Below are 24,081 nucleotides of genomic sequence, written 5' to 3'. Positions count from 1 at the left end.
TGTAGTTGTATCACCTTGTACATGTCAACAGCCGCCCCAGCCGAAAACCGAATATATAACGACACAGAGAGTGACACAGCTTGGGGGGGGGGGGGGGGGGCAATGGTACTTTGCCATACATGGGTATCATTGCAGAGCATGAAGTGCCATATTTGTGTGTGTGTGTGTGTGTATGTGTACGCTGCACGTGTGTGTGTGTGCACGCGTATTATGACACACGCGCATGTTTTGCTGTCCAGTCAAGCGTAGGGGTCGGAACAGAAGGGTATGCACGGAGGTCAACTGCATCAACAGCAACAAGCAGAGTGAGTACAGTGTCGTGTGTTGCCGAATAACTGGTGGGGGGGGGGGGGGGGGGGGGTACCTGCATTGAATTGTTTCACATCTATCACATGACAATCCAGGGACAGCCATGTAAAATTGTTGGTTCCAAATCTGCTCTCAACCCTTGCATCTAGGGGTCACACGATGTCGGCCATTTTGGTTCCACTGTCCACACGCCATGACCAGTTTGTGCACAAATTTAGTCACATGACCAAGATGTGAACACCAGTCTATAACTGATTTTCACACCAGTATCCATGCTACAGTGTAACCTGTCTAAGACGACCGCTCAAGGGACCTTACAAATGTGGTTCCAGTGTACAGATGGTCTCCTTATCCAGCCGGGGTCATTTGACGGGAAATAACATCCCTTGGTCCTATCTGTATTGGTCCACTAGGACAGGTGGTCGCCTTATCAGAGTGGTCGCCTTGACACATTTTACTGTATCGGCTTCCCCGTCCTGCTACACTGCTTATAGTAGTGCGTACGGGTGAATCTTCTCCTGCCCAGCATAATGATGATACTGAGCCATACTTTCATTCACACATTTTTTTGTTGTAATTGACTCTGCGCTCTCTTGGGTGTCCCATATCGAATATATCTGTCAAAAAATCAAGTAAATCCTTAGGAATTCTCTCCCCCCACTGCTCCCACCTCCCACTCTCTTGCAAGCTTCTTTTTTATTCAGTCTATCTTCGCCCCGTATTCGATTATGCCGATACGTCTTGGGCTGGATTGTCTTCGTCCACTGCTGCAAAGCTTGAAATACACCACAAGAAAATCCTTAAAATTCTCCTCCGTCAACCCCGCATACTCTCATCATCCGCTCTTTATAAACTCGCTCACACAACTCCGTTATCACATAGACGCAGTGCACACCTGGCTGCTCTTGTCCATTCTATTAAAGGGGAAGTTAAGGCAAAAATTAAAATTTCACCAGTTGTAGTCTTCGGGGTGCTGAGTCGAATGGTCTTGGTCCGAGAAAGCTGAGACGCTCCCTTCCTACTTGAATCCCAATCGAACTCGCGCACTTCCACCGAAACTGGGTGACTGCGCCCTACGAGATGGGGATTTGTATGCAAAATGTCACTAAAAGCGCCATTTCGTTCTTATAAAAGCACGGATGACCGCCATTGGCCCATATGTTGTAGTCTTTTGGACGCTGAGTCGACTGGTTTCGGTCCGAAAAGGCTGCGATGCAGCGTTCGCCCCTAATTCCCAATCGAACATGGTTGAACAAGTGGTCACGTGCTCCTGCGTACACCAGTCACATGGTCACCGTGCTTGCAGGGTACAACTTACAGCCTGTTTTGACCTTTTTTGGGTGCAGTCCTGTCACTCGAGTTGAACCTTAGTGTGAAAGTTGTCGCCTGCTGGCGTGGTGACCAGGTGATTTTGGCACCCAGGAGCACGTGACCGCTTGTTCAAGCATGTTCGATTGGGAATAAAGGAGGAACGCTGCATTGCAGCCTTTTCGGACCAAAACCAGTCGACTCAGCGTCCAAAAGACTACAACATATGGGCCAATCGCGGTCATCCGTGCTTTTATATGAACGAAATGGCGCTTTTAGTGACATTTTGCATACAAATCCCCATCTCGTAGGGCGCAGTCACCCAGTTTCGGTGGAAGTGCGCGAGTTCGATTGGGATTCAAGTAGGAAGGGAGCGTCTCAGCTTTCTCGGACCAAGACCATTCGACTCAGCACCCGAAGACTACAACTGGTGAAATTTTGATTTTTGCCTTAACTTCCCCTTTAAGCTTTAGTTGTGCCCACCTCATCTCATGTGTTTTAATTGGTTCTCTTCTCTAACAACTAGGGACTCGCTTGTGCTCCCCAAGTGTAACTCATCCACTCTTTTGCGCTCCCCTCTATTTATTGCTTTTTCTGTTTGGCTCATTCTTCCCAGAGAAGTTAAGGATATGGTCTCACTCCACCTGTTCAAGATCCGTGCCGCCCCTTATTAGCTCATTATCCACATGTCCTTTGCGTCTCTGTTGCTTTTATTTGACATTCTCTTTCTTTACTGAGTTGTTGGTGCTGTGTGTGTGTGTGTGTGTGTGTGTGTGTGCGCGCGCGCGCGTGCGCCAGTACTTCAGTACTGGTTTTTCATTCCGTTCTAATTCCCGGTTCTTGGTATTTGTCCCACAGACCAACTTCAGATGAGCCTATGGATGAGCAGACAAGTACTACGATTGACAAAGGTAAATGCGACCTTCACTTCTAGGCAAAACCACTAGGACCCATGATGGGTTCCTGGGCCAGCATACACTGACACTTCAAGATTTGTATTGCTGAGTATTGTACATGCACATTTTTTTAATTTGTTTTATCACATTGCACATACCTATGGAAGAAGGGGAGACAAAACGAAGACAACAAAACAAAAAAAACAATGGATGTGCAGGCGCTACATGAGCTGTGTTATAACGTACGCACGCAAGATTCATTCCATGCAACTCGCGTATACCACAGCAGGAAACACCATCTGGTTTGTTCTAGGATAATTTAGAAGTGAACATGTAAAATGGCAATCACGGAAAGATAAGCAGCAGAGACACGTAAGTGCTGTCGTGGCACTAATGGCGCTATGACACGACAGTATAGGCCTCGTCAGCTCGTACCAAAGTAAGACACACGTCAGCCATGCAGACGTAATGCAGAAGAAGACTGATTCATAATGAGGTAAGACATTGTCACTCTTCGTCATGCATGCATCAAAGGAGCGTAGAACGACACACGTAGAACACACGTAGAACGACACACGTAGCAGAACGTAGATCGTAGATCGTACGACTAATATTAATAATAGATCAATCTATAACAATCCTCCTTCCTTAAAGAAGTAGTGAAGTGGAACTAGCAATAATGCATATATAATCAAAATGCATCCAACAACTATATACAAGAGCAAATCCTCGGAATAGGACACTCTAAGGCAATGTCAGAATTGCTAGGCGAGTCACTCATGACTAATGCTAAGATAGTCACTCAATACTCACAAATTTAAGCGATCAGGGGCACGGCGCATTCTTGACGGATAGCGCGGTGACACTGGAGTTGAAGAAACAGACACTGACACATCAGGCATACTAACAGGAGTAGCGACTTGAACTGTATCAGGCATACTAACAGGAGTAGCAGCAGTAGTAGACATACTAGGCGTAGCAGTAATAGGCGTACTAGACGTAGCAGTAGTAGGCGTACTAGGCATAGTAGTAGCTGCTGTATCAATAACAGGGGACGACTGAGTCGGCGGTGAAGCTGGTAACTCAGGAGTCGGCGTTGCTGTAGCGACTGTCGGAGTAACACTCGGCGTAGACACTGTCGGAATGGCGTCGGACTTGGCCGATAAACTAGCAGACTCAGCTGTTCTGGACTTCAAATGATCAATGTGCACTTTTCGGACTCCTCCTCCTACCATCACAGAATAGGTCATCGTACTGAGTCGTTTGCATATTAAACCTTCTAGCCACTTCAGCTTAGAGCCAGGACGAGCATTGTACACCCACACTGGTGCATTCACTGTGAACTCACGAGACGCAGTACTGTCGAGTTCATGGGCCTGCTGCATAGCCGTGGCGAAACTTGGTTGCAGCAGCGCCAAACGCGTGGTCGGGGCTTTCTTCAATAGAATACTCGCGGGACTCTGCTTAGTAGCGCTGTGCGGCGTGTTTCTGTAATCGAAAAGAAAGCGAGACACTTGCACACATACAGACACATGGTGAGGCCTTGCTCGCAAAGCCTTCTTCAGCTCTTGCACCATCCGCTCACACTGTCCGTTGCTGGCGGGATGATAGGGCGGTGTACGATGATGCTTAATACCATTCTGAGCACAGAAAGCAGCGAACTCGCCAGAGGCAAATTGTGGGCCGTTATCAGATACTAGCACTCTAGGAATACCAAATGTACTGATGAACCGTAGCAAACAGTTCACTGTTTTAGTAGTCGTAGCGGAGGAACCAAGCTCGTATACATCAATCCACTTAGAGAATGCATCAACTATGACCAGAAACTGTTGCGACTCGAACTCAGCAAAATCAAGATGCACACGCTCAAAAGCAGCATTGGGGTATGCCCAATGGTGGACAGAGTCCTTGCGGGGCAGATTAGAGCTTTCCTGACAAAGACTGCAATCGGCGGCTAATCGTTCGATATCGGCATCTAAGCCTGGCCACCAGAAAATGCTTCGTGCCACACTCTTCATTCGAGACACGCCGGCATGTGAAGAATGCAGTTCCTCTAATAAGTGGCGTCTAAACTGAACTGGAATAATGACGCGGGAACCCCACAGCAAACAACCATGCTCAATACTTAGGTCATTCCGGATGTGGCTATACGGCACTAACCTGTCGGGAACTGTAGCAGGCCAACCATGCAGCGTGTAGGACATCACTAACGAAATGTCAGAATCGTATTTGCTAGCCTTGGCAACATCCGAACTCTGTAGAGGCATTAACTCGCAGGGGTCAAATGCATGACTGCTGACTGCACTAACAATTGCAGACATTTCAGCAGCAGACAATGGTAAAGGCAGACGAGACAGACAATCTGCTAGCACATTTTCTTTACCTGGAATATGCTCAATGACGTAGTCGTACTCAGCGAGAATCACGGCCCAGCGCTGTAGACGGGATGCCGACGTCTTACTTAACGACTCGTGCTCGCCAAAGATCTTGATTAGAGGCTTATGGTCGGTGCGCAGAATGAACTTACGACCGTAGATGTACTGGTGTAAACGACGAACAGCAAACACGATAGCTAACGCCTCTCGCTCAATCTGGCTGTAATGACTCTCTGCTTTGGACAAAGCACGTGACACATATACAACTGGCCGAACAGACTGGTCCGGCATGACATGTAGAAGAGCAGCACCAATACCAGCAGGGGATGCATCACACTCTAAGATCAGCGGTTAGGTAACATCATAATGGGCCATAACTGGATCTGCGATGAGAAACTCTTTAACTTTGGCAAACGCCGATTGACATGCATCCGTCCAATTAAAGACTACATCCTTCTTTAACAACTCGTTCAGGGGTTGTAACAGCGAGGAGCAATTGGGGATAAACCGCCCAAAGAAATTCACGAGCCCCAGAAACGAACGCAAGGTAGATACATCATGGGGCCTCGGGGCATTCTGAATACTCAAAACCTTATCCCGACTGGGCTGTAGACCAGCCTTCGACAATGTAAACCCAAGGTAACTAACTTGTGGCTTACCAATCTCACATTTCTCACGACGCAATCGCAGCCCTGTCTCAGCGAAACGACGGAGGACTGCTTGTAGACGCTCGTCGTGTTGTTGCTGGGTGTTACCACAAATGAGAATATCGTCGAAATAGACAACGACACCTTCTAGACCTTGTAGAACCTGCTCTATGGCCTTCTGCCAGATTGACGGAGCTGAGCTGACGCCGAAGGGTAGTCTCGTGAATTCGTACAAACCCTTGTGCGTAGCGATGACACAATAGCGCCTACTGTCGTCGTCGAGCGGTAGCTGAGCATAAGCTTGGCTGAGATCTAATTTGGAAAATACAGATCCACCAGATAATTGCGATAACAAATCACTCGGGTTGGGAATAGGATGCTGGTTAGCTTCAATGTGCTTGTTGATAGACACTTTAAAATCTGCACATAAGCGGATGGTGTTGTTTTTCTTTTTTACAACCACCACGGGGGATGCCCAATCAGCGTTAGAGACCGGCTTGATGATCCCCTCCCCCTCTAGACGCAACAACTCAGCTTCAACCTTAGTGCGGACGGCGTACGGGACAGGACGGGAACGGCAACTCTTGGGGGTGGGTGACCCTTGAAGCTGGATCTTGGCAGACTGACCCTTAATAGTACCCAAACCCTCTTGAAATACGGTAGGGAACTGACGCAATAGACTATCTAGCGACAATGCATTGACTTGTGCATTACGAAAATTTGACCAGTCTATAATGACGTGGGACATCCAGTTTCGACCAAACAGGGGCTGACCACTACCCTCTACAACAATGATGGTGTCTCGAAACTGGTGAGACTCGTAACGTACATCGACAATGCATTCACCCACTACAGATAGGGAACTACCACCATACGAATGCAGAGACGCACGAGACTTATGCAGACAAACATTGGGAAACTGCTCCTTGCAAACAGAACTAGGGAATACTGAAACTTCAGCACCAGTGTCGACTTCCATAGGACAGACTACATCATTAACGCATACATCAATCATCATGGGAGGATGAGACTTAGACTTAGGTTGACACTTATCTGTAGGTGACACATCGTCGGTGAGAGCCCCAATGCTGAAAGAGTCGAACAGTGACTCTGGCTCGGACGAAATGTGGGACGTCGACTGCGAATTGCAGCAGGAAGCGAAATGCCCACGACGCTGACACTTGCTGCAGGTTTTGCCACGCGCCGGGCAACTCGGATCCCGACCGAAATGACCAGCCTTGCCACACCTAAAACAGAGACGCTCAGAGGAAGTAGAAGCAGAAACAGACACTCTCTCAGGTTTACGTGCACGATCCGTTTTACCTGACGACTTGAAATGTTGTTTCTGTTGTTTCTGCGACACAGAGTGCTTACGAGAGAGACCGTGGACTTCTGATGGCGTACTCATAGCAGCAGCGGAACCCATAGACGAAGCTTGTTGCTGGGTTGCCTCAAACAAAGCTGCAATTTCTAGACACGTACCCAAAGTTAGTTTTGGATCTGATAACAACTTCTTTTTCAACTCGACATTCACAATGCATGACACCACATGGTCTCGAATCATGTCGTCACAAGCGGAACCAAAATCACACAAGCGGGCCTGGACGCGTAATCTTACAACAAACTGACTCACCGACTCATTCCTAGCAAAAGTCATCTGGCGCAGCACGTGACGCTCGTATACAGGATGTGGCGCGGCCTTGAAATACATAATCCTACACAGTTGCGAGGGCATGATGCTCTGATCAGGCCCGAGGTCTGTGAGTGATCTTGCCCGAGGTCGCGACGCCCAAGGGGCGTAGCCCCGAGGGCGTCGCGACCGAGGGCAAGATCACTCACATGACCGAGGGCCTGATCAGAGCGGCATGCCCGACGCAACTGTGTAGGATTGCGCTTCAGACAAGGCCCACCTCACAAACAACAAGGCCCAGTACAGTAGAGAGATTCAAACAGAAAGAAAGCCTTCACGGCAAATGAGTTGATGTCACATTGTGTGCAGTGACCATCACAAACAGCTATTTGTTTGGTTGGGACTTTCCAGTTTTGAGATGAAAGTATTCAAGTACAGTGAAGGCAGTAGTAACGTTAGTACCAGTAATATGACGGGTTCGGAATAAACCCGTTCTTCGAGTTAGATGATTGCCAGAGTAAGGTTCAAATGCGAGTGCTGAGAAGCTGCAGCCTTAGGGCAGGTACAAAATGTACTTGTGGAGGTCTGCTTCCCTTGTGTACGTTTCGCCGCGAGAAACAGGACCGGCTGCAAGGTCGGTTGGCGTTTCTGGTCTCCCTGCAGACGTTCAAGACAGTAGTGAGTATACAATGATTTTGGAGAAGGGAGACAATTTTTTAGTCCTCGTCGGAGATGTTGCCCAAGGCAAGGACTTCGAAAAATGGTAAATGCGCATGTGCGGCGCGATGCTGTACGACTGCTGTTCTTGACCGGCTAAGCGGTCAAGATCGACTGATCTTGACTGCTTATTCTGGCCGCTCATTGGCCGTCTCCTGGCAACAAGCACGTGCCATGTCTGAAATGTTCGTTCAGTTTCCGTAACGTAACCTTGTACTCGTTGTCATCCGCAGGCAGGGCCGACGCCTGTGGATCTTCGAGGTCTTCGAATAAGTCCTGAACCTGTGTTCCGGCAGTATGCAGCAATAAATTTTTCAACCGTTTGTGATCCGTAATCCCTTGGCCTTCAGCCATGTACGTAAAGCTTCGTAGCCATTTCTTCCAGCGAGAGGACACTTCTGCTGGCGTGCCCCGGTATTCGAAAACTGGAAGCTTGTGGGCTGTGCTCAGGTTACTACAAACGCTCATCTTCGTCGCCAATTGTTATAACGTACGCACGCAAGATTCATTCCATGCAACTCGCGTATACCACAGCAGGAAACACCATCTGGTTTGTTCTAGGATAATTTAGAAGTGAACATGTAAAATGGCAATCACGGAGAGATAAGCAGCAGAGACACGTAAGTGCTGTCGTGGCACTAATGGCGCTATGACACGACAGTATAGGCCTCGTCAGCTCGTACCAAAGTAAGACACACGTCAGCCATGCAGACGTAATGCAGAAGAAGACTGATTCATAATGAGGTAAGACATTGTCACTCTTCGTCATGCATGCATCAAAGGAGCGTAGAACGACACACGTAGAACACACGTAGAACGACACACGTAGCAGAACGTAGATCGTAGATCGTACGACTAATATTAATAATAGATCAATCTATAACAATCCTCCTTCCTTAAAGAAGTAGTGAAGTGGAACTAGCAATAATGCATATATAATCAAAATGCATCCAACAACTATATACAAGAGCAAATCCTTATATCCGACTAACTATGATACAATACTATGCTATTACAGACAAATAGCGGAATAGGACACTCTAAGGCAATGTCAGAATTGCTAGGCGAGTCACTCATGACTAATGCTAAGATAGTCACTCAATACTCACAAATTTAAGCGATCAGGGGCACGGCGCATTCTTGACGGATAGCACGGTGACACTGGAGTTGACGAAACAGGCACTGACACATCAGGCATACTAACAGGAGTAGCGACTTGAACTGTATCAGGCATACTAACAGGAGTAGCAGCAGTAGTAGACATACTAGGCGTAGCAGTAATAGGCGTACTAGACGTAGCAGTAGCAGGCGTACTAGGCATAGTAGTAGCTGCTGTATCAATGACAGGGGACGACTGAGCCGGCGGTGAAGCTGGTAACTCAGGAGTCGGCGTTGCTGTAGCGACTGTCGGAGTAACACTCGGCGTAGACACTGTCGGAATGGCGTCGGACTTGGCCGATAAACTAGCAGACTCAGCTGTTCTGGACTTCAAATGATCAATGTGCACTTTTCGGACGACTCCTCCTACCATCACAGAATAGGTCATCGTACTGAGTCGTTTGCATATTAAACCTTCTAGCCACTTTGGCTTAGAGCCAGGACGAGCATTGTACACCCACACTGGTGCATTCACTGTGAACTCACGAGACGCAGTACTGTCGAGTTCATGGGCCTGCCACCGCACAACGCACAAACTGATCCTCGAGCGCAAGTGCCGCACAACCAGGGAATACGACAGGTCACAGTGATGGTCGTGAATTCCTGCAGCCAAAGTACGCAGGAAAATGGTGGCCTCTGTTGCACATGCCATTCGTGGCAAACACCAGGGGCGTGAACGATCCGTGATCAACCTTGTTGATACGTTCGGTGTAATGGCGCTTCTTCTGACGCTTGTGATCCGCCAATTGGCTCATTACTTGTGATCACGACAGCAAAGATGGCCTTGGGTGAGTAACCCTAACATCAAAAAGTGTTTTGCTGCCGCGACCAGAAGCCACAAGCTCGGACATCCACACGAGCGCCATTGGCAGTGTTGCCTGACAAAAGCCTCATCCTGCAATGGAGTAAGTGGGGGCTCAGTCTCCACCGGTGTCACACACCACCTCTGCCAGTGTGTCGGCAAAGAGGTCCCGTAACTGGTTATGACGCTGAGTAGGATACCCTCCGCCAGGGCACGTGAATACGTGATGAGTCGTCATGTCACGGCCACAGACGCACGATGAAGGCACACTACTCAGAGCTAAACCATAGCGCAGACACAAAGTGTCAAGAAAGCCGTTTTGTTGAGTACATTATAATATGCTGCTTGTGGTTAAACCATGGGCGGTGTACCCAACCAAGTAGATACGCCACCGTCTTCATTCATGTTTCGACTCGAGAGCCTGAGTACATAAGGACTGGGCGGCACGAGCTAGAGCTGAACACAAAGTATTGGACGGTGCCTTGAACGTGGAGGCCATGCGTCGCCAGGCAACTGAATCCAGGCCAGAGGGACCTGCTGTGCCATTTGTTTATCAAGGCAATGCATGCAGGGTGATAGTGCGGTTTCAAATCTTATGTTATGTGTTGAAGAAAATAGGAAAAATTACACATTTATAAACTAGCTCACTAGCGTAATAATTATAATAACTACAATAGACACTGTGAAGAAGAGGTTGGTGCGACTTCGGCAATAATAGGGGAAGAGTGTGTTGCTCCCTACATGGGAGCTTGTAGTTTTCCTAATTCTTGACTTTAATGGTTTGGAGGCAACAGCGTTGTGAATGGCGAACGGTCCTCAGCGCTTGTTCAGCACCTCCATGAGCGACACTGACTCATGCTGCTATCTGGTGTTCATGTGGTGTTTGTCGCGCTGGAAACGGAGCGTCTCTGTAGGTTTGTATCCCTGGTGATGTTTGTGCCTGGAGCCGAGCACTATAATTATAAGTGGTGCTCTTCAGGCACAATCTTCCTCAGCCTACTCAAGCTCAACTGATGAGGGGTGAATTTCCCGAAACACTGTGTATTGAGCAGGAAGTGGTGCTTTCTTGCAGGTTTGCCGAGTGGACGGCTCGATGGACTTCTCGTGTGCTCTGGATGGCAGTCGTGAGTCAGTCAAGTGAGAATTCAAGTCGGCAGGAAAACCGCGAGCTCCCATGTAGGGATCAACACACTCTTCCCCTACAATCGACACCCTTAGCAAAAAACGTTATGTTGTAACGGTATTATCGTAAGGGGAAAATAGCGAGATTTGGGTTCTAGTCTAAGGTCCAAGGTGGTATTTTCTAGAAACTCGTAACCTTTAGGAGCTCACAAATTTTTTAGAGCTGTTTCTGACTAAGTTGTGGCTGCTGAAGACGATAAAAGTATCGGCAAGTCTGTACAGTTGTCCGTTTGTTAGATATGGCGATCTTCCGCTGCATACGGAAATTGTACATGTACTCGAACCCAGTCATTCTAGAGTATAGTGGGTTTCTGCATACAGAGTCCGTTTTAGTCTCCAGTTGGTGGCAGTCAGGGATCAGGAGGGTACGACTCCCTGGTGGCAATAAAACATCATTCAGCTGAATACATTTCATGCGAGTCTGTGGCATGGCTGTCAAACTTCGAGTTGTGTAATGTGGCGCTCAGTCCCTGATACAAATTTAGTGTTTGTGCTACAAATAATGAAAAGTACATTGGCTGTGCCATGTACTCAAGCGCAGCAGCAACTACGTAGAATACAGTAGCACTGACTCTGAGCCGACATAATTAAAATACAAGTGAAAAGATAACCCGAAGCTATTTACATGTCTGTCTCAAGCGGCGCAGCAGCAAAGAATAGCAAAGAGCAACCAAAATGATATACAAGTGACACAACCAAATTATTTACATATTCAGCAGTTTGCAAGCTTTGAAGTATTTACATATAGCAAAACAAAAAAACTCGGTTCATGACGCAGTAAACACATGCATCAGAGTTTTGCTCGCAATCCACAAGACAGCAGGATGAAGTAGGTCAATGCAGCTGTTGGATTTTAGTCGGTTGATGTCGTCATCATCATTGCAACAATCACTGTCAGCTCCATAGGAAAAGCCACTTGTACGGGCAAGTCAACATGCATATCATCAAACTAAAGTGATTGGGGAAATAATATCAAAATAAACAATTAAACACAAAAGCAATAAAACATTGGTCTTACTGTTTTGACCAGGTGGTGATCAGGGAAATCAACTCAAACTCTTCTCAAAATCAATTTGTGAATGATTGAACACACCAGCCTCAAATCAAGCACCTCATTATGGCGCGCTATCATAATTATAGCCACCAGTTGTGTGGGTGAGCGCATGCCGTGCGGTGAGTTCTGCTCCGCAAACACATGTATCCGGAGGGCCCACCAAACGGCGGCCGTATCGAATGCAGAGTGCATCCCTGAAGTAAGTCTTCTTCAGAACTGTTCCGTCCTGGAACCTGGGCACTACCGTAAGCCAAGATGAGAGTCCCTTCTCATCGCGGACCTCAACCAGAAGCTGCTGCTCCGGGTTTAGACTTGCCTTAATCTCCTGCTGGCAGCCATATTGTCCGTACTTAAGCTGACCGCGCAAGTTGTCGAGTGGCGCCAATGGCATCCAGCACCGGGTCTCTGCCAGTCAGCTGCAACTGCCAGCCGCATGTGCAATTGGCAGTGTGGATAAGCCATCATGAACTATGGACGACACTGGACCAGGGGACAACGCTGCACGAGTGCCATCTGCTGGGTCGCCCGCCACAGCCGGCACCGAACCAGGCAATAACGCGGCACACCGTAAGCCAACCGGGTCCCCCGCAGCATGCACACCATCCACCAGCCCTTGATGCAGATCCGGAGGGCTCTCATAGGTTCCCGTGAGCAGGAGCTGCACGAGTGGTTCGGTCGCTCGGATAGATGCAGCCAGTTCTCCCGGCGCGGTGCTCTCGATAACCGGGATAGCCAGACCACCAAATCGGAGGTTGAACACCATCCCTCAGCATGACCGGCAATAGGCACTCGTTCAGCTTCCTATCGAGCTCAGTCAACAGCCCAGGCGCGCACGGTGAGCAGCGCAGGTGATAAGCCCAGATCCCAGCCAAGCCTTTGGTGAATACAGCAAAGGCTGCCTGCAGTTGGGTCAGTGTCATACCAGAAAGGTCATGACTCATCTGAGGCCTTCTTCCACAGTTCTGGTTCTCTGCGGGATGCAGGCCGATGGAACTGCAACCGGTCGCCGAAGTGTTCCATGAGGCGTTGCTTCACCGCGAAGGAATTCTGAACATGACCAGTCAATCCTAGTTCGTTCAGGAATCGACGGTAACGTTTACATACTTCAGTCATATCTGTTGCGGAGTTACTCTGAGTCAGGGCACTAATTTCAATCCACTCACACAATTTCATGAATGCCTGCGCCTTCACATCACCATTCTGGGCCAGATCAGAATCCACTGCATCATTAGCAAGACGTTTCAGAGACTTCTTGTTTACGTACAGTGAAAAACAGCTACGGTGATACTTGATCTCATTCGCTATACCATCCTGATTCAAGTTAGTTCGTTCAATATTCTAGCGTGGCTGCGTGTACCGGTACGAGCAGCATTCAGCAGACTAAACTCTGCCTCGTATGTGGCGCACTGAGTAAATTTCTCTGCCAAGCGCCTGTTCTGCACGTCAGGTGTATAATCCTGGCACACCACACACTTGCTCAGATCGTGCCTGTCCCCCTTCGGGTCTGCCTGCCTGATTCGGCTCCAAAACACTCTAGAGCAAGCTATTCTTCAAACGACTTACGTCAACATGGTCAAAGGTTTCTTGACGGACTCTGTATGCAGAAACCCACTACTAAAGTATACCCTAGAATGACTGGGTTTGAGTACATGTACAATTTCAGTATGCAGCGGAAGATCGCCATATCTAACAAACGGACAACAGTACAGACTTGGCGATACTTTTATCGTCTTCAGCAGCCACAACTTAGTCAGAAACAGCTCTAAAAATTTGTGAGCTGCTACTTGCCACGAAACTTCTAAACTATGACTCTTTTTTCGAAATGGGACCGCGCACTATTCGACCTTTAGCAAGATGAACGCTAATTTTAGTATGCTGTTGCCAAAACGTATCGTTTGTCACAACGATAAATCAGCCCCGTGTCGCGAAGCAATACTCTATGTCCTGCAACCGTACAAACACTTAAAGGGGAAGTATACCCTAAAATCAAATTTTCACCAGTTGTAGTCTTCGGGATGCTGAGTGGAATGGTCTTGGTCCGAGGAAGATGAGACGCTCCCTTCCTCCTTTATTCCCAATCGAACTCACGTACTTCCACCGAAACTGGGTGACTGCGCCCTACTAGATGGGGATTTGTATGCAAAATGTCACTAAAAGCGCCATTTCGTTCTTATAAAAGCACGGATGACCGCCATTGGCCCATATGTTGTAGTCTTTTGGACGCTGAGTCGACTGGTTTTGGTCCGAAAAGGCTGCGATGCAGCGTTCCTCCTGTATTCCCAATCGAACATGGTTGAACAAGCGGTCACGTGCTCCTGCGTACACCAGTCACCTGGTCACCGTGCCTGCAGGGTACAACTTACTAGTCTGTTTGACCTTTTTTGGGTGCAGTCCTGTCACTCGAGTTGAACTCGAGTTGAACCTTGGTGTGAAAGTTGTCGCCTGCTGGCGTGGTGACCAGGTGATTTGGGCACCCAGGAGCACGTGACCGCTTCTTCAACCATGTTCGATTGGGAATAAAGGAGGAACGCTGCATCGCAGCCTTTTCGGACCAAAACCGGTCGACTCAGCATCCAAAAGACTACAACATATGGGCCAATCGCGGTCATCCGTGCTTTTATAAGAACAACATAGCACTTTTAGTGAGATTTTGCATACAAATCCCCATCTAGTAGGGCGCAATCACCCAGTTTCGGTGGAAGTGCGCGGGTTCGATTGGGAAAAAAGAAGGAAGGGAGCGTCGCAGCTTCCTCGGACCAAGACCATTCGACTCAGCACCCAGAAGACTACAACTGGTGAAAATTTTGATTTTAGGGTATACTTCCCCTTTAAGCTGTGTTCACAACTGGCGCGTGTACGCGTGAAACCACGCGTTTGTGCGTATTTTTGCTGGCTTTTGGGGCGCCATGCGTACGGAAACGCGCCGAAATGGAAATTCCAACAAGTTGGAATTTTCAGCGCGTATTTTCAGCGCGAATTGCTTTTTTTTTGTGAACGCCTGAATGCGCGTTCAGGCACGCATGACCCGCAAGCGTACCGCGTCCACGCGCCAGTTGTGAACACAGATTTATGCTTACACTCCCAGCCTGTGTGTTGTTTACAGCCAGCTCGTGCATGTTTGTCCCCTGCATGCTGCATATATTGGCTGCATCCTCTTTAGACTTCTACATTTTCACCCTTGCTGCATGTGCTGCAGGACCCTCCCGATCCAGCTCTGACCTATTGTACTGTCCATACATAGCACCATCCGTGTTTAGCATGCATTTCCCATGCATGGATTGCACGTGCCAGAAGTGGTGCGCGCTCTACATCTGTCTTGTCTTTCCTGGTCTTTTACTATACTTTTAGAACAGACAGAAGAGAAGAAACAAGTAGTATCTATTCTAGGCTCTCTCCCCCCCCCCCCCTCCCCTCTCTCTCTCTAACAAAGTTTACTGTTGATATCTCTACAAGTACAAGATTGTAAACAAAGTATTTACGTCTATTGAATCTGAGTGCAGTATTTATTGAAGTCAAGAACCAAGTGTTTCTTTCGAAGTATCTACTATTCTTGTGGGTCGATCGGCAGCCCACACCCCATATCGTTTTTACGCTGCAGCTTTAACGCTATTTGGGTGATCAAGGTACGAGTACTGTAAAAAATAGCGTTACCGTTGTTTGCTAAGGGTGTCTATTGTAGCTTGGTAGAATGTACTTGTATCTGTCTGGGAGTAAGCTATTTCCGTTATGTATCTATTTGTGTTTATGAGCTAAAGTTTCTTTGTTTTTTTAGCCTTTACGGATGGCACACACTTTTATCGACCACTATTGATCGATAAGTTCTACATTTTCAAATAATTTCAAACTATTGTAACTTGGTCAATTCTCAGTCATTTGGAGAGAACAAAACATGTCGGAAGAAGAGAAATCTCTTAGCTGTCGTCTCAAACAATCCTTGTAGCGATAACTAAAAGAATTAGAAACAAGACAGGACCCCTCGCTATGCTTTGTTTTTACTGAGGTCGTCATGTGACCGATAATCGTTTTTGCAAAGACGTTTCTATCAGTTCGAATAACACACTTGATGACCTCGGTAAAAACAAAGCATAACGAGGGCTCTAGGGCTTTCAAGCCATCTCGCTGAAAGCATAGACCAATAATAATAGTATGTTATTATCACTACCCAGTGTCTGCTCCAGCGCCGGGTGAGCTGGGTAATCCACCCGGTTGGGCGGCGCTTGGACCCGGTTGAAAATATAGTACCGGGTCACCTGTGACCCGGTTGGTACTTTACACTTTCGAACTTTGAAAGGACTGACTACATGTCCATGGCTTGTATGTGTCAGATACTTCTTCTTCTTTCGTAATTTTCTAATTCCTGTCCTCTCTTTTCTAAATGTGGCTTATCCATTCGCCTTTCTATCATTAGGCCTAATTCCCGTTTATTGTCCGAATTCAAATAAACCAACCAACCAGTTAAAGCTTGTGACTCGGCTGGTGAGACAGCGCCAGGTACATTGTGTACCCGGCTCCGACCCGGTTGAAATGGTTGCGCCAGGTGCACGTGTACCCGGCTGTCCTACAATCCTAGAGCAGACACTGCTACCCCTCACATGGTCGCAGGTACCCATATGTCCGTTCACACAACAATCATACATTTGTTTGGAGACAGCATGTTTCTTGCCGAACTTGGACACTCTGTGTCCTGCTTGACCCTGCTGAGTCCCTAACTACATCTTAGCGCAATTCGATATTGCTCTAGCATCAAGACGTGCGTGGTTGAAGGGAAGGGAAGGTCAGGGAGAATAATAATACTTGTAATAATACACAAGAGAGAGATTGGAAGCTTTGTTACAACTCTGAGTTTCACGTATTACTACGATCATTGTAGGCATGCAAGAAACCAGACTAAGCACACGGAAAGAATGGACAACCAGCCATTGTGTCTCTCAGATTCTTGATCTGTAAAACCAGCTCAACAGCAGCATATGGCCAAGAGCATTACGCAATGCATTGTTACCATGACTGTGCACATCAGTACTACAGCCGTGATGTACAATGCATGACTACCACATTACCCCCTTCCCTAAGAAATTTTTTTTCTGCAAATGCAAACCTGTTTGAGAAAAAAAAAGAAAAAGGAGAAAATTGCAGACAAGAAAAGAACAATAATATCGCAAAGGAAACGAGCAAGAATCAATTCAAAGCAACAAATTCGATACACCCTGACACTGATGGGTCAACTCACTGAAGATACATCAAACCTGTACCACGATACAAACAAAAAACCAAACCAGCAACTAAATCGCAAATTGGCATAGTTATGCAACATGGTCAATAAAATGGAGATATTGCATCAACGCACCAGCAGCTTTCTCAGTGAGCTTGACAGTGCGGCCAGCGCGGGTTACATAGCCCTCGCGATGATGATTCGGTGATGATTGCTCACCCAGGTTCCTATGTATATCAGACAGCAAATCTCAGTCGCATTTCAAATTAATGTTCTTGAAGAAATTTTTTTGGAAAGAATTGCCCGTCATAAGGTTTGTATGGTTCTGCCAATTTCACTGAATTTCGAGCAGAATCTGCCACCTTTTCGAGCAGAATCCGCCGGTGCCTATATCGGGAAGGGGAATCATCTCTACCCATTTGGAAAAATAGTCACCCACCTCCTGAATGTACATGTGTTTATAACCACGAGCTGTTAGAGCAAGGGATCCCATAATGTCCATTCCCATTACTTCAATTATAGCTATCAATAGTATTTTTAAAGCAGCTGCAGACAACTCCACACTATAATTATGACACTTGTTCGAGTTTAGACGTGTAAATTTCCAGAATCGATGTTCTCGCTCCTATCATCAGTGGAATTCATACGGAGCTAAGGATCAACAACGAATGCAACTAAGGTTGAGTAATAGAAAGGTGCTATAATGACACATACATCATGATACAAGCGCAATAAAACTACCGCACATAGATGGTAACGCAAAATGGTAACAAATGTACATAACTAAAGGTGAGGAGGAACTGAACGAAGCAGTCCGTTAGTGACCGCTAACTACTCCCGTACTACTAAAGCGTTGGGAATTATCGGTGTCGGATGACATCCTTCCGTGGAACGACCGTGTGGTTAGTCCGGAGTCTCTCCGGGACATACTATTGAATGATCTGCATTTCGAGCATTCGGGCATTGTAGGAATGAAAAGAATGGCTCGTAGATAAAGATATCGAAGCTTTGGCTCGCGAATGTATTCAATGCCAGGAAAGCGCTCAAATGCCAGCCAAGGAGTATGGAAGTTGGTCTTGGCCTACTGGTCTATGGCAACGATTGCACTTGGATTTTGCTGGGCCTTTTATGGGTAAAGTGTATTTGGTGCTGGTCGACGCTTACTCACGCTCTGTTGACGTAATACCCATGGATAAATACAGGGAAAGGTGCGAGTGTGAGTATACCCAAAAAGCGTTCACACCAAGAAACCTAACTGATGTAAACAGAAGCAGATTAAATTCACGCTTAGGCTGTTAGGTAGGTCGTCGACAACTCGTTAGTTTTGTCCATTTGTTGTCTGTTTTTGTTGCACGGCACTTCACGTGTCTTGGGTTTACTCACACTTGCACCTTTTCTCCATTACTTTCTATGTGTATGGATCATGCATTTGACGCTGCTGTTTTGGCTGTTCTTCCTTGCGCTGGTTCTATCACCTCTCTGCTGTATTTTACCCATAGTCCATGTTCATTTGATTTTTCCCGTATTTCACCTGATGATAAGGCACGAAAGTATATACTAGTGAAAACTTTCAAAATGTTTTTAAAAGAGCCTGAAGTTTGTCCTACTTCTAAGTATCATTGCATTCTTGTCTCCAAGGAAATTGTTTACTATCTTAGCGTAATTAGATATCGCTCTAGCATCCGTGTGTGGTTGAAGGGAAGCGAAGGTCAGGGAGAATAATAATACCACCTGGTGTCTTTGCCAGCTAAAAAGAGACGAGTGATGGTTGTGTGATTCAGCACGACCATGAGGTTGGCCGGATGCCAGCGAGGCTCCGGAACCGGGCTGTTATGTTTGAATCCATAGTCTGTCTGTACATGATCTGTACGCCATACGCTGCTCTGTGTGTACTGCACATTATACATGCGTGCATTGTACACTGTTGTCAACTGCTTTGCCATGTGTACGTTATTCTGTAGCGTTTGAAGTAGAGCGCCAGCTGTGTCAGTTATTCGTTTCCTGATTTCTGAAGTATAGTTGTAATAAATTGTTCTCTTGCTCATGTAGTTCTCTGTCGATCTTATTCTGGCGAATATAACACGGGCCATCTTGTCTTGCGCGGTATTTTCTCTTTCTCTCTCCATGCATGTCTCTTTGTGCACACTTATGTATGCCTATGTCTGTCTGATTTTCTGTGCCCTTTTGTAGTGCCAGTTTGGTCAGCCGAGACTGTTTCCAGTTGCAACGTACGGGAATTGGCAGTGCTCCCCAATAGCATTGGCTACAAAGAGGCATGTGTAGCTCAATCTGGTTTGCTTGGTCTGTCCAATCAAACAGAAATAAGCTCTCGACACTCCGAGGTACAGTCCACCTAGGCTCCACCAAAGACAGCACATAATACTGTCTTCGTGTGGGAGTTTAGTCTAATTAACACCATTTCACAGCTAAGGGTTATTATTATCATTTCCCGGGGAATGACACGAGTCCACTAAGGGCTTAATTTGTATACCGGAAAGTGCAAACACCCATGTCACAGCAAACGCCCACCCCAGCCGGTCCTCACCTTTTTCACAAGGCAGGCCATTTTTGGTCCTGCCCAGGTCAATATAGTTGTGCCAAAACAGTTGTCATAAAGGTTGACTTCGTACCAGAGCAACTGCATTGCCTTCGAATTGCCAATGTCTTACCAGAATATCCTGTGCAAGCAATTGTCATTGACCTGCATCAAAGAAAACATATTATTTTTCCTCCAATAAATGAATCGTCTTTGTATCAGCTCGTTTTTCATGTCTAATGGCATAGAATCTACGACGTGGAATTCGAATCCAGTGTTGTAAAGTCGCAAGTCGTGAATTTTGAATGCGATGGTGATTCACCAAAGATAGGATGGTTCTACGAAGCATCAGCGACTTACCCGGTGGCAGTCGTAATGAGAACAGGGAGAATGATTTGACAGGGAAGGCGAAAAGAGCGTGGCAAAAAGCAACAGCTATGGAGTCACTGCTTGCTTGTTGACAACGCTTTTAAAAGGGCTCGAGACAACTATCGTCTTTCTGTGTTGCATGGGTGAGAAAAAAAATGATGGCTTGAGTTCATCTGAAGTGTATTTCGTTCCTAGTTTTCTGTGTAGCTAGTGCGAGGAAGATATTTTGAAAGCCAGCAAAATGGGCATAGTTAACCATAGAAAAGCGCTGTTAGCGGTAGATGAACTTTCAAGTTAATCGCATATTAATGATATTATACAGGTTGACAGTTCATGGTGTCAGTGCGTACAGGCCTGTACATGTTGCACAGGGATGGTGAGCGTTCACAGCGGACTTTGCGGTACTCGCATCCTGAATGTACGTCACACACTGGTGCAAATTTTCTGGAGACCGTAGTTTTATGTTAAAAAGCCATCTGAACTTTGCTAATACTTACTTGAGTTTCATTATGTGTGAAACTGACCCAAATTCCTTCTCACCTAGATTCAATGCTATTGACTGCAGTTGCCGTTATTTTTCGCACTGACGAGCAGAACGCTAAAAGAGCTAGATTTTGTAAATTTATTTTTCGTTGCTACCAGGTTCGGCCTCATTTCCTCTGTGCTGCGCTGATGAGTCCACAAAGGACGAAAAGTTCTGCCCGCAGATTGAGTAGATTTTGGAATACTCGTTTTTAAAAGAACAATACCTGGGTGTAGTCTATAAACTCTACAACGCTGTTATGTTGTGTGGCCATGTCTGCATCGATAATACTATCAATTGCTCTGTTGCTCTGATTATAATTATTGTCAGTTTCTTAACGTTGCATGGATGCAACCAATGAGATTTTCGGTCTTTGACCACTTTGGTGGGTCTGATCTACTCACCTTGCACCGCTTTAGGAGCTGCATTTGCGCCTTGATCCTAAAAGGAATGAATGGTGGTGGCGTTCCCACTGATGCGGAAAACTCGGCAACCGTGAATTTTCTTAACGTTGACAGCACCAAGCAAGCTTGGCTAGCCTACACATAAGCCAAGTGGAATGAAGAAATGAGGAATAAGCTGACCATCGCGTTGCCCTCATGCATGACACACACAACACACAGCCTATTATACATGCACACACGCACATGTTCGCCCACCCATGCACAAGCAACAGAAGCACACTGTATGTTTCAATGTTCAAAGAGACCCATGCCGTATGTGTTTTGCAACGTTCTTGTATTCGGCTGTGTGCAGTAAAAGCGGAATGGATTCATGTGTCAAGGGTACCTCACAGTGCATGGCCTGACCTCGCAGGACTCTTGCAGTGTATGGACTACATCATGCGTGTACCCCTCGGTATTTAGACATGTATATTTTTGAACAATTTGGTGAGTTGATCAAGTTTTTCATCTATCGACTCACCGTCATTGGCTAGCCAGTCGACTTATCGAATCAGTCCTTTCACCCGTGCACCCCCCCCCCCCCCCACCCGAAAGGTAAACCCTGGGCATGAGATGCTGTACGTCTATAGTGGATTTTCTTCTTCCTTGGGTTGTTATCTGTGCCACCAGCCTCTACCACGTGGTAGCCCAGATGATGCTGGTGTGGACGCGCTTAAATCGATCTGTCTGGCCTCAGCCGATGTCCAGGTTGAAGATGTAGCTCTTGATGAGAGCCCTGAATATCGATATGTGTCGGAGGTGAGTTTGAAGACTTTCAGGATTCTCGCCTTCAAGCACCAGAATAGCCACTGTCAGCGAGTTTGGTGCAATAATTCTCTCTCTCTCTCTCTCTCTCTCTCTCTCTCTCTCTCTCTCTCTCTCTCTCTCTCTCCCACAAACTTTCTTCTCTTCTCGTCTGTCCTTGTTTTGTTTGGTTTTGCTTGTGCTTGTGCGATTCACATGAGCATGTTATTGGCTGCTGAATCATCCCCCGCTACATACATTACGGTATATCTTATGAATATTATTATTGCACTACAGAATCTAGGGTTTGTTGTTAAAATCTGTTCTCAGAGCCTAGAAAGCTGTTTAGTGGGATCATAGAAACAAAGTGTCTCAGGTCTTTGCTGCAAAATAGTGCTCAATACCCTAATAAGGGTAGAGTGCATGTGCGGTGGAATCATATAATATGTATATGTGTACAGGATAGGAGCTGTCCTATCAGTTTGAGGGAAGAGTGTACCTAGTGTTTGTAAAACGGTTTGTCTATTTTGTTCAAGGCTGATACGGAGCAGATCCCCATTCGCCGTGAAGGTACAGTGCTTTTCATGGAAGGAGGAAAAATTGAGTTTCTTGCCGGGACAGTGAGTGAGACCATGCACATATCGCCACCCGTCCACATGATGTTCGGAGACACGCTACCGAGCGAACATGGTGATGGCGTTAGGCTACACAGTGTAAGTCAGGGTTCTAGCCAAAGGGGGGGTAGGGGGCGCTGCGCCCCCCTACTCTATAATTGAGCTCAGCTCACACTTACTAAGTATGAGCTGAGCTCAATTCAACGAAAAGAGCACACACATCAACAAACAATTTCAGAGTGAGTGTTTTGTCTCTGTTTGCATAAGTTCTGATGTGAGGTGTAAGTGTAGACTGTTGAAGACTCTCTAATTAAAAAGATGCATGCATGTGACAACAAAGTAAAATTAAAATCTGAAAAATGAAAATATGAATTCAGATATCTGATAATAAGGACCCAATTCAGGCTCTTCGACAACATCTTGACAGTTTCCACTTATATACTTGTACTTTCAAGGTGATACAAAATAATAGTACAAGGAAGAAGAACTAAAAATGTGTGTGTAACTGCACCATCCTTTCTTCAGTTTTTGACCAAATCCACTCCGGGGTTTTAAAACAATCTGGACGAAAATACGATGTTTGTGACTCAGGGACTTTGATTGCATGACTCCGTGCGGTTTGGAAACTATTATCGCAGACGGCAGTGCATTTTCATTTTTAAATTCACTATAGTATGTTGTGCGTGCTTATTGTCTTATTACTGATGAGGAATCTCTTGTTTGGTCCGATGTCTCCATTGAATGCTGTTGACATGTACAGCTGATGGCGTTTGGATCACACGAAGCTAAATTTCGAAGACCAGTGCAGGTGGAAATTGACGTGCCTCGCATCGCTGAGACTGACCAGGTAGGTTAATGGTAGCTTGCATAGACCTCGGTCCTACCGGTAGGACCTACCGGTAGGACCATCATGCACAGACATGCTGCACGGCCTCTGTTCTGACATTGACCTAAAACTTGACCTTAAACTGTTGTTGCTAAGGGGCTAATGAAGGAGTCAACAAATTTTAGACGTGTTCGTACAAAGCATATTACAGTATTCCACGGCAATAGCCCATGGTAACCATGGAAACGGAGTATGGAATTTTTCATTCTACAACCATGGCAGGCTGAGAAAAACATTAGGACCTCACCACGATTGATGTGCCATGGTCAAAATTCACTTTGGACAGAGTTTCTAGCACTCCGACAGGAGCATGTGCGCCCATTTTGACAATAAACATTGATAAAGTTGCACATATGCAATGCTCTGGACATAGTCTGGTATTTTGCGCCATTACATTGCCTTACAAAGACCTCACCTCAACAATTGTTTCAAGAAAATTCTCAACCAAAAGCACTTTTGAAGCTCGATTTCTTGGGTCCTACCGGTAGGACGGTTAACCCTTTTAGTGCCACTGCGCTTACTACACGTGTAATCAGCATGCTGGGCCGGCAGTACATGCAATGTTGACATTGGGCACTAAAAAGTGAAAAGTAAAAACATCGCCATTTCACTGACCAGTAACAGATTTTCATCATCCTAGGCTCTCTGGAAAACGGAGAATCGGTCGATTGATGGTGCT

At 46.5% G+C, this 24,081-nt stretch overlaps 1 protein-coding gene across 1 annotated transcript in view; it reads left to right on the top strand.

Moving 5' to 3' along the window:
• LOC135816639 (uncharacterized) overlaps nt 1-23,384 on the top strand; it is a 29,104-nt gene extending 5,720 nt beyond the window's left edge. The window contains exons 2-7 of the mRNA XM_065329797.1: nt 240-305; nt 2,476-2,528; nt 19,478-19,629; nt 21,789-21,917; nt 22,439-22,615; nt 23,277-23,384. Coding sequence (XP_065185869.1) covers nt 268-305; nt 2,476-2,528; nt 19,478-19,629; nt 21,789-21,917; nt 22,439-22,615; nt 23,277-23,372 — 645 coding nt within the window. The 5' untranslated portion in view covers nt 240-267 and the 3' untranslated portion in view covers nt 23,373-23,384. The remainder of the gene's footprint in view (nt 1-239; nt 306-2,475; nt 2,529-19,477; nt 19,630-21,788; nt 21,918-22,438; nt 22,616-23,276) is intronic.
• Nucleotides 23,385-24,081: the final 697 nt, after the last annotated feature.

The sequence above is a fragment of the Sycon ciliatum genome, chromosome 5 (genome assembly GCF_964019385.1).
Source record: "Sycon ciliatum chromosome 5, ocSycCili1.1, whole genome shotgun sequence".
In the NCBI taxonomy this organism is placed as follows: Eukaryota; Metazoa; Porifera; class Calcarea; order Leucosolenida; family Sycettidae; genus Sycon; species Sycon ciliatum.
This window is presented reverse-complemented; position numbering and strand designations above follow the sequence as displayed.